The following is a 17520-nucleotide window of genomic DNA, read 5'->3' on the forward strand; positions in this document are numbered from 1 at the left end:
TAAGACTATAAGCTCCACTGGTGCAAGGATTGATGGATAATGTGTTAGCCATATATAAATAACAGGAAATAAACCTTTGCCAGCTAAAGCTATAAGGCCACTTCCTGCAAACCTTGAGGCATGATAATATATTTTACACACACAAACTTAAAATTGCATAACAGCCAGGCTACTACTGCTGCTGTCTCTGTAGAAACACTTTTGCATTTAGCCCTTCATTTTATAAAATGTATCCTTCTCAGGATTCTCATGTTTATCAGGCTGAGGTAGAATATTTTTCTGAACTATTGGTGTATATATATTGGTGTATAGCGGCATTCTAATTTGCCAGAAAATACTCCATCACTTTTTTCAATTTAGTAAAAGCTGAATGTTACAAAATCATATTGCCACTCCTGTTGAGTCTAACAGGCCAGCACTGAGTCACAAACACAACAGTATTGCTGGTTCATATATTAACTAACTAACTCTATAGAACAATTAGGGGTTTAAAAGCGATAATCATAACAAACTGCTGGATTTCCTGTCTTCTGATTCAACTTGGGAGCAACCAGGGAAGTTGACAGCACCTATTAGGATTCATTATAGAAGTATGGATTTCATTGGAATGATACTATAGAACCCTATATTCTCCTAGCCTCTAGCCTTTCCATATTGCCAATACACATGACACAGATCATTGATTGCAAGCTTGTTTGGGTAGGGTTCACTACTATTTTTACGATTCGTGAGGGGTAATTCTCGCTAAGACACTGACTGAGCCGCAGCACACCAACCACGTGACAAGATTCCGGAACTTCACATTCAGTTCATTGTTGCCCGGGGAAGCGTTTCAGTTGCGCGCTAGTAGTCTATTGCTATGGAGACGGATCAGGAAGAATGTACAGCCGGCGTGAGTCCCGGGAACCGGGAGTGGGAGGAGCCATGGATTGTGGAACACCCACGGGTGATGTTATATACCGCCTTCCCTGTTTCAGATATGCTATACATCAGTCTTTCGTTTTTACTGTTTCTGCCATGATGCCTTGTGTGCACTCACGTCCTCTATTTAAGCTAAATGTATCCATACACTTTCCTAATGTCTCTTGAATGTCACTGTGAGGGGAACTATGGCCCAATCCTACAGTTGCCCTACATAATAACATATAAATACAAGTGATATCTAGTGTTGCGGCTAAACCTGTAATTTATGAGGTGGATAAAGGACTAAACTCCACAGTCGCTTTTCACAGATGGAATTGGATCAGCAAAACTTATATGATATAATGGGACAGATACAAAAATCGTATTTGTAAACTACATCTGTCGGATGCAAACGCGGCATGCTGCATTCACCAGGAGCAACTTTTTTTGCCATTGAAATACATTGACTGTGAGTGTACTGTAGACACAGGGACTAAACGCTCCATACGACTTTATCTGATCCAACTGCATTACAGCCTATAGAGATCAGATTTTGTACGATCCTACAAAATCTTGTGCTGTTGCATGGATTGGGTCAGATTAAAGCTGGCCACACACGTAGCAATTCCGATCTTTCGTGCGACCATTGGTTGCATGAAAGATTGTTCTCACCTTCCACTGATGTTCAGGGCTGAATTGTCAGATATGGAGGTAGAAACAATAGAAGTTCTACCTCAGCCCTGAACGAAGATTCTGCTCGGGCACCTTCAATGGCGCCCAATTAAAATCTTTTAACCTGGTCGGCAGCATTTTGTGATATCGGTCGCCTCTTCAAGCCGCCATACACACCGAATATCGCACGTAGTGAGGTTTGGTGTGATAATATCAGTGCATGTACGGCCAGCTTAAGTCTGTCCCACAAAATCTGGAAAAAAAAAAAAACTTGTGGAGTTTAGCCCAAAGTCACACCTGCTACTCACTAAGTCAGTGATCACCAACCTGTAACATGTTGCTCACCAATCCCTTGGCTGTTGCTCCCAGGAGGAGTAGGTTACCATTTTTAAATTTCTGGCTTGGAGGCAAGTTTTGGTTGCATAAAAACCAGTGTAAAGCCAAACAGAGACTTCTATAGGCTCCCAGTCCACATAGGGGCTATTAAGTAGCCAATTATAGCTCATATTTGCACCCCCAAGAACTTTTTCCATGCTTGTGTTGCTCCCCGACACTTTTTCCATTTGAAGGTGGCTCAAATGTGAATGTGATTAAAGCTCCAGGAGTAGCTGTAGATCTCAACCCATACTAAACAATATGTGCATCTTGAAAATGTAGGAAGTAGCCCACAGCAATCACAGGCATTTCATTTGCTGCTTCTGATTAGTAGGGATTAAAATAATGTAGTGCTTATAGAAGAATTTCTGAGGGTATGATTGCTCCTTTCTGTTATACTGTTTCTTCTGGCTGTTTTGCATCAGGATTTTAGGGGTAGTAAACATGTTAAACATTAAAATAAGTCACATAAAACACAATAGATTCCAACCAATATTCTTCAAAACATAAAATCTTGCTTTTCATCTAAATCATATCTGGACTTCAAGAAATAATTATAAATGCATATTTTTCAGAGACATACCTGATTCCACAGATTAAAAGGAAATGATGATAATGTGTCTGTTTGCAGGGATGACGTTCCCACCTCCTTAAGCTCACAGTGTAATGCAACCCCTCCCTTTGTTCCATTGTGAAATGATGGATTTTGGAACCTCATGTCCCTCTGCATTTTAGTGAATCTGTGCACTTCCCACTAGTGAAAGCAGAGGGAAAACCAGTCCCAGAATCCATCTCTTCGCAATGGAACAAGGTGAAGGTGGGATTGCATTACACTGTTAGCCTATTGGGTTGCTGGGAAATGGTTTGTCAGTGTTTCGTAGCTTCCTTTCAATCTGTGGAATCATTCTGACCCACAAAAGCATTCTTTCCTTCAGAAACTTCTCTAACCTGCTGTAAATTAAAACTATTACATTTTACATTTTAGTAGTATATGCAGCAGTATTTTCCATTCAGCATTCCTGTCATTTGATTATAAATAAATGTTCTGTTTTGTCTTCTATTGCAGTTTAAGGAAATGATGGCTATGGATGTAGCAGACAGTGCACAAGTATATACAGCATTTTTAGTATATATGGATCTTTTAGAAGGTGAGTCTCATACACAGAAAGCTATCATCACCATACAAGCATTGGTTGTTATTAATATTATGACATATGCTTTTTGCATTGTCTGGCTGTAGGCTTGTTTCTGCTTGCCTAAAGCTGAACTTCCTTGTTACTCTAACAGTATAATCACTTGAACACCTGTAAAATGCATACAGAAGCTGCTATAAGCCCCTGTTATGGCAACCCATGTAAACAGTGTAGCAGTCAGTGCACAAAAAGTCACACAACATGGCACAGAAAGTGGGGGGAAAACAAGTGCAATATAGAGCAGGAGCTGGTAACCCCCTGTTGCCACCTGAGTAAGCATGTGAGACTAAAGAGAGATGACAGTTGAGTTGAGTGGGGAAGCTGGGGTGACCAGTGTTACACAGAGTATGCAGCCATGCATATAAGGGAATATGTTCTTACCAAACTTATAAGGGTGCACCCTTAGTTTTCATGCACAGAGCACTTGAGGGAATAGCTCTTGTACACCTCATGGCGCATAAAAATTGAATAAATGATGCACAATTTAGGGAACGGTCTGGGGGGAATGCCTACATGCCTCCCGTTGCCCTCCCCTCATGAATACAGTGCTTCTAAACAGAGACGGCACTGTATTCATGGGGATAGTCACAGGTCCCTTTGTTCTGAAACAGAGCACAGAGACTTGTGGCAATACAACAGATAAAGGCAGTGTGCAAAGTCTGAAAAATGTCTGCCTTCCTTGATGTAAATATTATGCAACAAATAAACTTATCTCCTGGTTCCATTCCAGATTTCCACATAGAGTTTAATGGAGTTTTCTTGTGCTAAATGTTTCTTATCAAACTCAATCTGACCCAGTGTATCCATTGCAATATGGATTTGTGGATTTATTAAAGCATGGGGAGTGTGCTCAGTAGGAGCTGAAGCTGCTGCTGTGCAGTGTATAAAATAATGAATCAAACTGTAAGGAAGTCAGCATTCTGCCCTACTTACCTGCTACTGGGAACCCTGAGAAGTGGGGGAAAAACTAATTCATATTTAAAATGTTAGTAAATTAGAAAATAGAATGCACTTAAAAGAAATTATTATTTGTGGTGTTCTGTTTGACACCCCATTGAGCAGCACCGCTGTTCTTCCCCCTTTTTGCTTTGTTATAATGCTGACATTGGCATTTAATATACATGCATGTGCCCTATTCTGAATGTGTATTATGCACATTATTTTAACTTCTATAATTGGCAATTACTGTGAGCACTTAGAGAGCAGTAGGGGGCTTATACAGTGCTGCAGGCAAACATTTAACCCATGCATTGTCAAACAGCGTACAGTGAGCCTGGGACAAATAACATGATAATATATAATAATGTAATTATTCATAATGGCTCTGTCGGGATTATATGTTGTGGAGTGGCTATGAGGGTCTGTTCTTTTGCTATTCACTAATACTACTTTACTGCGATTCATTAAACCTTCCTTAATATTTTCTTAATAGGTTCTCTAATCATATATCAAACCACGTTTAATGAAACATATGCACAAAATATAGGGCATTTTACTAAGAGACTGGAAGTAGTGAGGCCAGTTTTCAGAGACAGTTGCTGGGTGGGGCATGTTCAAATGATGAAAAAGGGATGGGTATGTCAGGGCCTAGGGGAACTGTAGATGCAGCTGTTGGAGGGGAGAAAATGAAATGCAGGGAAGGAGAGACTGTTGTGTATGTGGATAAAAGGTGAGGATGCTTCTAGAGTAGACATGGAAAGGAAGAGGTTAAGAGTGGAGAATTTCCTCTAACACAGTAGTGAAAGGTAACATATTAGTGGGAAACAAGTGCAATAACGATGTGCTGCTTTCTGGTGTTCTAGAATTTCTATTTTGCTGCTGAAATTCCTGTTTTTTGCTTACAACAATGAAAGCCACACACCCTTTTACTTAGAACAATACAATAGTATTCCATTATTCCATTCCATTTTGTGATATGAACAAAATGGCAATCGTAACAAGTTTTGGGCCAGTGATTCTTGCTTTTCTTTGTGTTTACAAATGTATCTTGGCACAATTGTGCAATGTCACACCCAAAATAACCTCTGAGATTGGCAGATATCTGTGACACCTCAGACACACCTAGGTTCTGGGATTCCAGGTACACTCATATTTCATCCTGTTGACAAACAAATTGCATTTTGCAATTAATGTGAAATAAAATTGGGTGCAATGAAAGGGAGACTTCCATCTGCATTTATTCCCTAACCATGCGTTAACATTCCTAATATCATGCTGCCACTCCCAATTTGCACACAGAAGCCTTGATGTGTCTAGTTATACCCATTTGGATGCATTTGCTTATTGACTTGGCAGGTCAAGCCTTAGGAATGTAAATCCTGTTTGGGTCAGTTAGGGATTGTCACACAGTATAAACAAAGCTTTAGAGAGTTAAAGGGTTAATGCCTTCATAGCTTAATTCTCTGTTCCCCCTACTTGGTTTGAATGTTCTTTTTTGGTGGTGATCACCTAGTGCAATATACAAACACCATGACTTGGTGCATCAGTAGTTGAAATTTTGTAACCGATTACGGTACTGACCAGTATCCAAAGTACATGGATATCAGTCTGGCTTGGAGGGGCAACATGTGTACCAATAGTCATTCGAAACAGCTGTTGGTAAATATACAGTTTAAAGGTGATCCAAGTCCAAAAACTGTTTTGTTTTTTTGTATTATATAAAACAAAAATTGCCTTTAAATTCAGAGGACTTGTCCTGTTAATGTTTTTATATTTAAATTATTCCTACAGTAAGAAACTGGCATGATGTGAAGATTCATGGCTCATCAGAACTTCATCTTATCTACTTACACGGACTGGAGAAAGAAGGCTGTATACCACAGTTGATAATACCGACTCCAGTATCCATGTCATACAGTCATGAGAGGTAGGTAACCACTAGGGCTTCATTATTGTGATAGTTAACACATCTATTTCCCGGACAAACAAATGTAAAATACTTTTGCAACTTAGTGAAATTCTTACTTTTAAAAATTCTGAATATATTTGATATATTCACAGTTGGGGATTAAACCCTTTCCTTGCCAACCCTCACAGCTGCATGACAAAACTGAAAGTAATTCAAAAAGTATAAAAAAATTAAATTTGAAGACCTGTTCAAATTTGTCTTAGAATACCACTGTCCATATTGCATTAAAATTTACAATCGAAGAATGTTATCCTGACCTACGTAAAGTGTCATATGAGCTTTGTTTTTCAATACTTTTTCTATTCTGTAGAATTAAAATGAAAAGAAATGTTTGTTCTATAAAGAATATACAAAAAAAATATAATATCAAAGGAGCTGTAAACCCAAATGTAAACTTTTACATAATGAAAGCAGACAATTTAAATTAACCTTCTGATATACATGAGTGATGTTAAATTTATTAAAAAAAGTCTGAAAGGCATTGCGGGTAATGGAGTATTGGCTGTAGGAGATCATGTAGTCAGAAACAGCTGTGCAAAGAATGCACAAATACAGATAGATTAGAAACTGCTTTTAGTAGCAAAGTATTGAAAACATCATTGGAAATTTGCAATTTGTGCATATTGGAAAATTACTTAGAATATAGTTGCCTATTATTGTGCAAAATGTTTTTAAGCATCTCAGTGTCTGCCATTGCCACCCACAGAGGTCCAGAAGGCACTAAACTTGTACAGCAGTGATGTCCTAGCCACCCCGAAACCAGCAGGGGGGGCAAGTTCAAGCCATAAAACTACATCCAATTGGCAACTGAACTCTGTCCTTGGCCCACCCTGTCTGTGACATCATTATATCCTGCTTTCACCTCCAGTTGTCACTATATTTATATATTTGCACCTGCATAGCCCCCCTTCCTTTTTTTGATGTCACAAGTGGGGTGGGGGCAGTGTGGGTAATAAGTATTGATAGCACAACATGTCAGGTAGGGTTCGGGTTGGGAGCGGTCTGGTTAGGTCAGGTGTAGGTTGTCTTTTTGTCGAAGCACACATCACTATTGTGCAGAGCTGCCTGATCCCAGGAATGAACTAGCCAAATGGAAGTTACAAATCAGTGCTGCTGCTCCAGAGAACATAAGATGGCCATACCTGCCTAGATTTCAAGCATAAACGCCTAACCATCTAGGCACGTATAGACATTGGAAGGGCAGCTTAAAATGATATAAGATTATAGGAAAACTTCTGCGGATTGGCTAAAAAAAAGTGAAGTGGAGCCACAGTTGTCCTCAATGGACAGAACAATGCAAGGGTGGTCACTCTCACATCCATGCTACCTGCAGCCCAACTGGTCAGTTACCATGCAAGCCTGGCCCATAATTGTACATTTGATCTGGGGTGAAAAATGTTTCTCATACAATGTCTATGTTTCCAAGCTGCAGTTTTGTAACTATGGTGCCAGTATTTTTATTATTTATTGATTAGTTTCCACTAAAATATGTACAAAGCAATTCTAAATGTATAATTAGAGGCTTGGAAACTTAAGCTGGCCATACATGCACCAATATAATCCGTTTTGTAAGGTTTTTAGACCGTATGTGGGCTCTGAATTATCACCCTGAAAATTTTTGTACCATGGATGATGATTGGTTGTTTAGCCATTTGGACAGGTTAGAAAATGTCAGTTGGATAACAATAAAATCTGCGTGTGTATTGTGTATCTGACAATATGCTTGGGGGACCTACAAGGCATTTCCGGGACATCACTTTTGTACGATTGGTGTCTGCAAACTATTTCATGTTCAAAACATCCTCTGATTTGTTATTTTTAGGACTTTAGCCTACAATTTCAGTCTGAATGTTAGTTTTAGATTGTTGCATTTAAACGTTTGATCGATATTCGAACGTTTGTCGGAAGAAGACTAAAATCTGAATGTGTATGGCCAGCTTTAACTGGAGGATTTCCTTCTTGAACAGTGGCCCATTGTCTCACTAGCAACGGAGCACTCCAGCATGGCAGTCACCCCTTTACCAGTTAGTGACATACAGCGCTGTCATTGGTATCCCACAAGAGCCTTAGGGGCATGGGAAAGGGATGTTACACCAGTCTGTAAATTATATTTGGAAAACTAAGATTTCAGTTGTAATAAAATATATTGTTGTGGGTCTGCTTTATTTTATACAGCATATTCTGTTATCTAGTATGCTCGAGACCTGGGGTTTTCCAGATAATGGATTCTATAATTTGGATCTCCATACCCTAAGTCTGCAAGAAAATAATTTAACCGTGAAGTCAGAAGATATGGGTAGCAGTATGCGCACACCCCCCCCCCCCCCTGTGCGCGCATGGCAGCAGTGTCAAGAGTGTCAGCGTTAGTGGCGTTCGTGCGCCCCTGCCCGTGAAGTCAGGAGATATGGGGAGCAGTACGCGCGCACCCGCCCCCCGTGCATTAGTGGAGTTTGTGTGCCCCCCCGCTTGTGAATTGAGCCAGCCCCCCCCCCCCGCGTCCTCCGTCACACCTGCCAGCTGAGACGCAGCGGGGAGCAGTATGGGGAGCGGTACGGGGAGCGGTACAGGCTTATACACGAGTCAATACGTTTTTCCAGTTTTCTTAGGTAAAATTAGGTACCTCGGCTTATACTCGAGTATATACGGTAATTAAAACTTAGTTGAGATAAAGTACAAGGTACAATTTTATTATTACAGAGAAAAAGGAAATCATTTTTTTAAAAAATGGAATAATTTGATTAGAATGAAGTCTATGGGAGATGGCCTTTCCGTAATTCTGGGCTTTCTGAATAACGGATCCCATACCTGTACACACACATACACACACACCTATAAATATAAAAACTTGCATGTACTTAATAAATATTGCATATATTTTTTGCACACATGAAAGTACATTATAACCATGAATGTACTGCACCTACATTTTCAGTAACCATCTTCTTGCTACTACAGGAAAAAATTGTGTAGCAAATTGCTAATTGAATTTGTTTTTGTTAAATATCTGTTAATGGTTATAGAAAGATAATGTAGGGAAAGTGGGCTTGCTAGCTGCACAAGTACACGATTGTTCAGGCTCCTCTCTGGGGAGCAACTTCCTTTCATTTCTTGCAGTCACTTGTGGAAATGGGTTGCAGTGTGTGAGCTACTGTGTCTGTTGTCTGCTAGTGAATATTCAGATGCTGGGGAGCTGAGCAGGGCTGCGCTGGAGATTCAGGTATATCCTTGTGCAGGGATATAGAGACCCACTGTTCTCTGAAGAAAATTCATTCCCGCCCATTGTTCTGTATCTTTGTTTATAGCAAAAGGAAACACGCTCCAGTTACAAGTGTGTGACATTTGTTTCTTTCAGCCACAGTATGAGAGAGACTATTTTCTCTGTACTACAGGATATTTTAAGATTACCATGTCTGCAAGCAAAATATAAAAAGGTGCCTTCATGTTGAGAAATTTACTTACTAGTTAAACTACATTTAGAAGTGGCAGATCAGTGGTAGCTTAACATAAATAAGTTACATTATATTTTATAGGTAGAAAATCCTTTTAAAGGAGAGATTTTGGCGCCCCCTCCCCCCAGTGGTCATACCTTTCCTTCTCCTTTAATATGGCTAATTCTAGTTCACCTTTAAGTTACCTTTTACTGGGTTCTTAGGTCTTCTAATGGCAGATACTTTTCTATTCAGTTTCCAGTCTGTCATTCAACCCATTGCCTGGTTACTAGGCTAGCAACCAGGTAACATTTACATACTAAATCAGAGAGCTGCTGAACAAAAAGATAATTGATTCAAAACCAGGAAAAATAAAGACCAATTGAAAATTGTTTTAGAATATCACTGCATTCTACTAAAGTTTCCTTTTCCCTTTAGAGCAACTTCAGAACATAACTGTGCAGTCTGCAGGGATCTTAACTGAATCATTGTTTGCAATGTGTCTGCTAAATGCTGCTGAGCAAAAATTGCTCCAGGTTTTGTAACCCGTAGCAACAGACTGGAAAGCTGAAAAATGGTGGTTCTCAGCTATTCAATTCAGTGCTCGTAGACTTTTTAATATGAACATCTGCTAACAGCATCAGAATGCAAGGCTGACATTCAGTACCTGCACTATTTAGCCATTCCTTTATTACCTTTGGGCAATTACCTCAGTTTCTGCACCCTTTGATTTGGCTCTTAATTGTTCTTCGTCACAACAGCAAAACAGTTACTGGATGCAATTATGCTTGTTAATGAACAATCTTTTTCTGATAATACTGTACTTAAACATCTACATGAAGTTCCTTATTTTACCAAAAGAAACCTAGGGTCAGATTCACTTATTATTATTTTACATTATTATCATTACAGTAGTGCTTGAAAGACCCTTTTAAATTGTCTGTATTTTTATGTGAATGTAACCTAAACATCTTTGGATTTTCAATCAAGTCCTAAAAGTAGCTGAAAAAAAACCTAGTTAAACAAATTAAACAAAAAGTATTCTATTTGGTCATGTTTTTATTTAAAAAAAAATAAATCAATATCTATATATTGAACATACAGATAACATATAAATATCAACCAATACAAAGAATGAATATGGCTTGAAATGCCATATTTTATATACTGAACTTACTGCACCTGCCTAGCATCTCTATAGTAGTAATGATCAAGGCCCTCACAGTTGTAGAGAGGAGCTCCCCATCTTGGATTTAGTTAGAAGTGTCAGTGGCACTGCACATGCTCAGTGGGCTCTGGGCAGCTGTTGAGAAGCTGAGCTTAGCAGTCATCGCAAATCAGATCAAGGTATGTCTATCAAACTTTAATTAAAGTGTTTTTGTGCTTTTAGTAAAGGGATACAACCAATAGTTAATTTATAGTTAATTTAGCAACAGTAATCAAATACACTGGGGGGGTTAATATTGTGAAAACAAAAATATATGTTAACCATGACTTACTATGGAATGTGATAAATAAAAACAGTTGTTCTGTGGGATTAATACCTATCTTAGATGATAATGTTTAGTAATGATCTTTCCCTAATAGGATGGTCTTCCCAGCTAAATTAGAGGAGAGTTTCATAAGTAAAAATGTATGGTGCTGGTTTCACTCTAGGCTAAAGTCTATCATTATCTTTTATTGGAGCTCCCTATAGATCTGCTACAGTCACTGTCTGTGGTTCACAGTAGGAGGGGGATAGCAATCATGGCTCTGCAGTCACATAAGCAAAGACAGGCTTTAGTTCCCTATCAGGTCAGCCTAGCTGCCAATTAGTTTCTGTCCCACAGTGTGCTGAGTGGCAGCAGCTCCCCATCACAGCCTGGGAAAGGGGCAGTAGGAAGTGGAACAGATGGAGACATTTTCAATAGAACTTTTTCAAGCATATTCCTTCTGTATTTAAAAGAGTATACTGCACTGGCATATTGTAATTGTTAATACAATATGTCACCTTTAATTAACAAGATTAACTTTAGATATACATTTCTATAAACTTTTTTTTTTTATTAAGTGCTTGTGCACGTTATCTAAAAATGTTTTAAAGGAACAGTTCAGTGTAAAAATGAAACTGGGCAAAAAAATGTTTTCAATATAGTTAGTTAGGCAAAAATTTAATCAATAAAGGCTGGAGTGGTCAGATGTCTAACATAATGACCAGAACACCACTTCCTGCTTTACAGCTCTGTTAGTAGTCAGTAACCAATCACTCAGGGGGCCATATGGGACATAACTGTTCAGTTAGTTTGCCTTTAAAGCTGACCTGCGTGCTCACAAACTAACTTAACAGTTATGTCCCATGTGGTCCCCTAAAAGCTTAGAGAGCTAAGTAACTATATTAGAAATGTTTTTTTATTTTGTAGTTTCATTTTTACACTGAACTGTTCCTTTAATATATGGTTTAATGGTGGCAGTGAAAAATGCAGAGGCTGCAGTCAAATAGTTTTTGCTAAACGGAAAAACCATATTGCTTGTGTACTGATTTGGAGAGAATGTCTGTTTGCACTGCTAGATTTATATGAAAGCCCAGCTGGAAGGACAGTTAGAGTGAGATTTGGAGGTAAACATTGATTTTCTATCCTATATATCTTTGGAGCTATGGCTGAATAGTTGATACAACAGTTTTTCTTGCTAAACATTAATTAATGAAATTAACCTTTCATGGTAAAAATGTCTCTACACTTTACAGGTCAGACATGTGTTGTAAGTAGCAAAAATATATATGTATATATATATATATATATTGCCTTAGATACACCTGCCTGGCTTCAGCAATGCAAACGGGATTTGTGGAATCTATATTGAGCATCAGTTGATTCGCACATCCTTACACAGTCTCAACCCTGTACCTTCTGTTGAAGGGATTTGGGCATTGTTAATGGAGAGAGAGAATATCCATGTTTTTGCCATATATTGATGTCATGTCTAACCCACTGATTTTTCATTGGCTTTACTAGCAACAAAAGGTTATATCAGCGTTATAAAATAGTGACTGTTAATTTGTATAGTGCCACAATACATGTAAAATACTACTGGAAAGTTCTTTATGTCCCCGACCTTGCTATCTCTGCTTTCAAGTATAGCAAATAAGAGAGATTTTTGCCCAGAAGCTGCTTAATGGTTTGTTAATTTTTGTTTAGGTAAGTGCAGACAAGTTTCTGTATAATAGATGGATCACCACTTTATTTAAGCCAATGAGTTCCTGGAAACAATTTGCTTAAAGAGAGAGACCCTCTGGGTGTTCATTCCTCTGCTTTCAGAGTAAACAATGCAGATTTCCCATTTTATTCATTATCATATAGCTGACTTTTTAGTGAAGCCAGTCTGACATTTAGAGCTGTGCGTTACAAATATGCAGTTGTTTACATGGCCAGTAATGCTCTTTGTTTTTGTTTTCCCCACCAGGATTCAACAGTTTATGAAACTGGATTGCACCTCAGATGAAGCACAATCCATATCAAGTATTCTTTTGGCTATTGTTGAATCTGATTCCACCGTTGTTTACTACAAACTAACTGATGGCTTTGTGATACCAGATCCACCGGATTTTGTAGAGGACATGGACAACAAACAGTGGAGGAAGAAAAGACTGAGACACTTAAGATAGAAGAACCTTTCTATATTGTACAGGTGTTATATCATGATATCGATATTACTCTATGAGACTTCTATATGGCCTTAATTACCCATGTATTGGGAAAATTAAATGTTATAACAACACATCTGGTGGCTGAAGTCAGTGAAATAATGAGACTACAGTTGAAGGTCCCTTAGACCTCCAGTTGGACAGAGCTAGCTGCGCCATCATTGACCCTTAGGACTGTTGTTAAATTCTTTTGTATATGATCATTGTCAGAAATAGGAGAGAAATTCTTATTTATATTTCTGTAGCTTTCTGGCCAATAATGTATTTGGAACAATCGGTGTACAGTTTCAAGTGTGGCAATTTCCATGACTGACATGGAGTCATTAGTAGTTTTAGGTACTAGAAGCTGCTGGCATTACATTTTTCATACATATCCAGCAAGGTACCAGCTGAGGTTCACCCATGCAGTGTGGCATCACCATGCACCAATTTCACCCTTTATAACTTTCCTCTACTTACACTTTTTGTATGTTTCGCTTTGTTTGGTTGAAATCTGCAAGTAGCGATTCTGGCTTCTCTCCAGCAACAGTTCCATTTAGCTGTTATGTTAACGCATACCAGCTAGTAATGTTATGGGTTAGAATGTACATTTTGGCATATCTGCCTCAGACCAAACTTACTGCAGAGGTTTAAAAGCCAAGCCTGGAAAATACAGAATTTTATAGATCTGTAAAGTTGAATGAATTTGTAAATGAAGTGTAAATATAAAAGGCCACACTGAGGATATTATCTATGCCTACAATCTAGCCATACGTTCTGTTGGTGCCAAAACCTGTGTGCCTGGGAACATTTTAGTTTGTTCATGACTACAAGTTGGTCAAACATGGCTGCTATTTGATGTATCACATGTACATTTCTTTATATTTTAATTCTTAATATGCCTTCAGTACTAACAATGGGGGTGGGTATACAAATTAAACGGGCACATTTTGTTCACTTCTCTGTAGTGAAATTGACTATCTGCATTGTATAGGTATGGGTATCACTTTACTGAAGATGATGTGACTTCAGTTGAGAAATCTGTAGCTCTCAGTCAAGTCAGAACTGGTTACCTTGTTATTGACCAAGCCTTTAGTTTATTGGAGGCATAAGTGGGCTCACCTTCTGCCCTCCTCCTTCCCAAATGAGCCCTTATAACCCTCTCCTTATAATAGTCTGATGGAGCCCATTAGGGACATAATATTTGTAGAACTTAAATTTGTGTGTATAAAATATGGTCTTATTTTAACTTTAACTAGTACTGCTTATCTTCACATACTGATAGTATCTACACTACAGTACTGAAATAATCTATTTCTTAATGTGGCTTTTCATTCTTATAATAATCTCTCTCAAGGCAGCCAGAATTAACTACAAAGCAATCTCTGCCTCCGCCCCGGATTACAGCATGAAAGTCTGTCTGTGTGAGAGATCCAGCTGTATTTTGTCAGGCATTTTAAACAGCACATGACACTGATATACTCTAAATCTGTTTATTTGCTGGGTTGTTTTACAAGAATCTACTTTAATAGTAGTATTAAGAATTGGCATCCTAGTGTTTTATATAGTTGTAATATTTATTAACTTGTATAGTGAATTAGAAACTTGCTAAGAACCCAGTGTAATGTGCTGGTAATGAAGAACCTGCACCCCCCCCTCCAACAAATTTGCTCACATGTATGCTTTTTATGTATAGTTATCTCTGTACACTAGTAACGCTCATGGTCTAGCATAGGATGATACCAGTGGCAATGGCCACCACCTTCATGTGTTCAGAGTTACATTCAATTAGAGACCTTTTTGGTGGAAAAATATAGGACTAAGATCAAAACCATGAAATTACACTGGAAAGCATCACATTTGTCAAAGGAAAGTGTTCTTAACGGATAATAACAGATACTAGTCAGGAATATATTCTCCCCTGGAAAATTGATTCCAGTGTCACCTTGGCTATATGGGGGGGGCATAAAGCTGTATCAGTTAAAGTGTATTACATACTGCAATCTCTATTCTTCTGGACTCTAGGTATTTGAAAACATTTTCTCGCCCACGTGGCACAGGTGATCTCATGTGGGTGACAAACGAATACAGTGCTTTGCTACTAAAGTATTCACCCTCCTTGGCATTTTTCATGTTTTGTTACATTCCAACCTTTAATTTAAATGTTTCTTAATCTTACTTTATGTGATGGATCTGCACAAAATAGTCTAAGTTGGTGAAGTGAAATGAGCTCAAGCTCTGGTATTGTGACTTTCCTTGGGCCAGGTTGGAGCTGCAGAGTGCCATTGAGCCCTATGGGAGACTTTCCTTGGGCCGGGTTGGAGCTGCAGAGTGCCATTGAGCCCTATGGGAGACTTTCCTTGGGCCGGGTTTGAGCTGCAGAGTACCATTGAGCCCTATGGGAGACTTTCCTTGGGCCGGGTTGGAGCTGCAGAGTGCCATTGAGCCCTATGGGAGACTTTCCTTGGGCCAGGTTGGAGCTGCAGAGTGCCATTGAGCCCTATGGGAGACTTTCCTTGGGCCGGGTTGGAGCTGCAGAGTGCCATTGAGCCCTATGGGAGACTTTCCTTGGGCCGGGTTGGAGCTGCAGAGTGCCATTGAGCCCTATGGGAGACTTTCCTTGGGCCGGGTTGGAGCTGCAGAGTGCCATTAAGCCCTATGGGAGACTTTCCTTGGGCCAGGCTGGAGCTGCAGAGTGCCATTGAGCCCTATGGGAGACTTTCCTTGGGCCGGGTTGGAGCTGCAGAGTGCCATTGAGCCCTATGGGAGACTTTCCTTTGGCCGGGTTGGAGCTGCAGAGTGCCATTGAGCCCTATGGGAGACTTTACTTGGGCCGGGTTGGAGCTTTAGAGTGCCATTGAGCCCTATGGGAGACTTTCCTTGGGCCAGGTTGGAGCTGCAGAGTGCCATTGAGCCCTATGGGAGACTTTCCTTGGGCCGGGTTGGAGCTGCAGAGTGCCATTGAGTCCTATGAGAGGCTTCCAAAATCATGCACAGAAGGTTCTAAGTCAGAAAGTTTTTTGCGCCGTTTACGATCGTTCGCATATGAAAATTTGGTAACTTTCGGATCGTACCACGTATTTAATCTGATCTTTTTATATATATATTGCCAAGCTTGCTAAGTCTTTCCAAACTGAAGCCTCTAATGTGCGCTACATCAGATAAATAACTTCTGCCACTGGTACCAACTGCCTTCATAGGTTTGCTGCAGACACATTCTGGCCTAAAGATATGAATAAATGGGAATATATGCATAAGTGATCTCTGTTATTGTTTCCTGGAAAAGATATGATACAATTTTCAATTTATGCCATGAAAATGTAAGATCTAAGTATGATAAATGTGAATGTTTCAGTAGCGAATCATACGATTCTATTAGAGATGCACCATATCCATCATTACTGGAATCAAGTAAATACAGCCCACTCCAAGTATGACAGCGATGTGTAGCATAAAAATAAAACCACTTTTATGTTTGTTAAGCGCAATTATGGACATACTGGGGCATCCCGTGCAAGGTAAAATGAGTTGTAACGTTCTATGTATATCCTGGGTCACTAAGGGCCGTTTACTAACGTACTTTTTTTTCTGCGATTTATGTGTTTTGCACTGAAAACATTTTTTTTGCTGTAAAATAACGTAATTATTTCACTAAAAATATACCATCTTAAAGGTCATGTAGAAGTCAATAGGAGTTTTCCTAGGCAGATTGTAACAATCTTTATTTAATTCATGGTATTAGAGGTGTTTGGGGAACTCACCCGCTTTCTATTCATTCCTATGGGATTTTTAGAAGTTTATTTCTCAATGGGTGAAGAATAGAAAGTGGGTGGGTTTTTCTGTAGTGAGCTCTTTCACACTTTGATAAATCTGCTCCTAATTAGAATGATAGAATGATATATTTATCTACTTGTTAGTTTGCATAGCATTGTATTTTATTGCTTCCCTTAAGCCACTGCCTATGGGGGCAAAGTGAGATCATTATTTTAAGTGTCTCCTATGCAGTCTGTTTATTGCCACTGATCATACCCTTGGCACTTGTGTATGACTGACATTTATAGTCTGCCCTCTAGTGTTGCAACAGCGAATAGGCGTTACCATACTCACATGCGTATCCCTAATAGGCAACGTTCTCCCAAATTTGTTGGAGGCTTTGTGTGCAATTTGTCTGATCTGTAGCCTAAATAATTCCTAATGGATATCTAAACCTACATTTCAATTTTGTGAGCAGAGTTCCTATTAGTGACATTAGCGAAGATGAATAGGTGTGAAAGAGGCTGGCATTATGGGAAAGGAGTTAATTTCCTGTGCGCATCAGACATGGGCTATTGATGGTCACACCAGGAAGCCACTTATGGCTAGAAGGTCAATAATTTGCTC

The 17520-nt window shown here is 39.2% G+C and overlaps 1 protein-coding gene across 2 annotated transcripts; it reads left to right on the forward strand.

The window, feature by feature from the left end:
- Positions 1-739: 739 nt before the first annotated feature.
- tsen15 (tRNA splicing endonuclease subunit 15) lies at positions 740-15265 on the forward strand. Of its 2 annotated transcripts, none has more exons than XM_012960462.3 (4): positions 740-892; positions 3017-3098; positions 5874-6009; positions 12921-14097. In XM_012960462.3, exons 1-4 carry the CDS (start codon positions 860-862, stop codon positions 13120-13122), a joined length of 453 nt encoding a protein of 150 aa, XP_012815916.2. In that variant the 5' UTR covers positions 740-859; the 3' UTR covers positions 13123-14097.
- The last annotated feature ends 2255 nt before the right edge of the window (positions 15266-17520 follow it).

This window comes from Xenopus tropicalis, chromosome 4, assembly GCF_000004195.4.
Source record: "Xenopus tropicalis strain Nigerian chromosome 4, UCB_Xtro_10.0, whole genome shotgun sequence".
NCBI lineage: Eukaryota > Metazoa > Chordata > Amphibia > Anura > Pipidae > Xenopus > Xenopus tropicalis.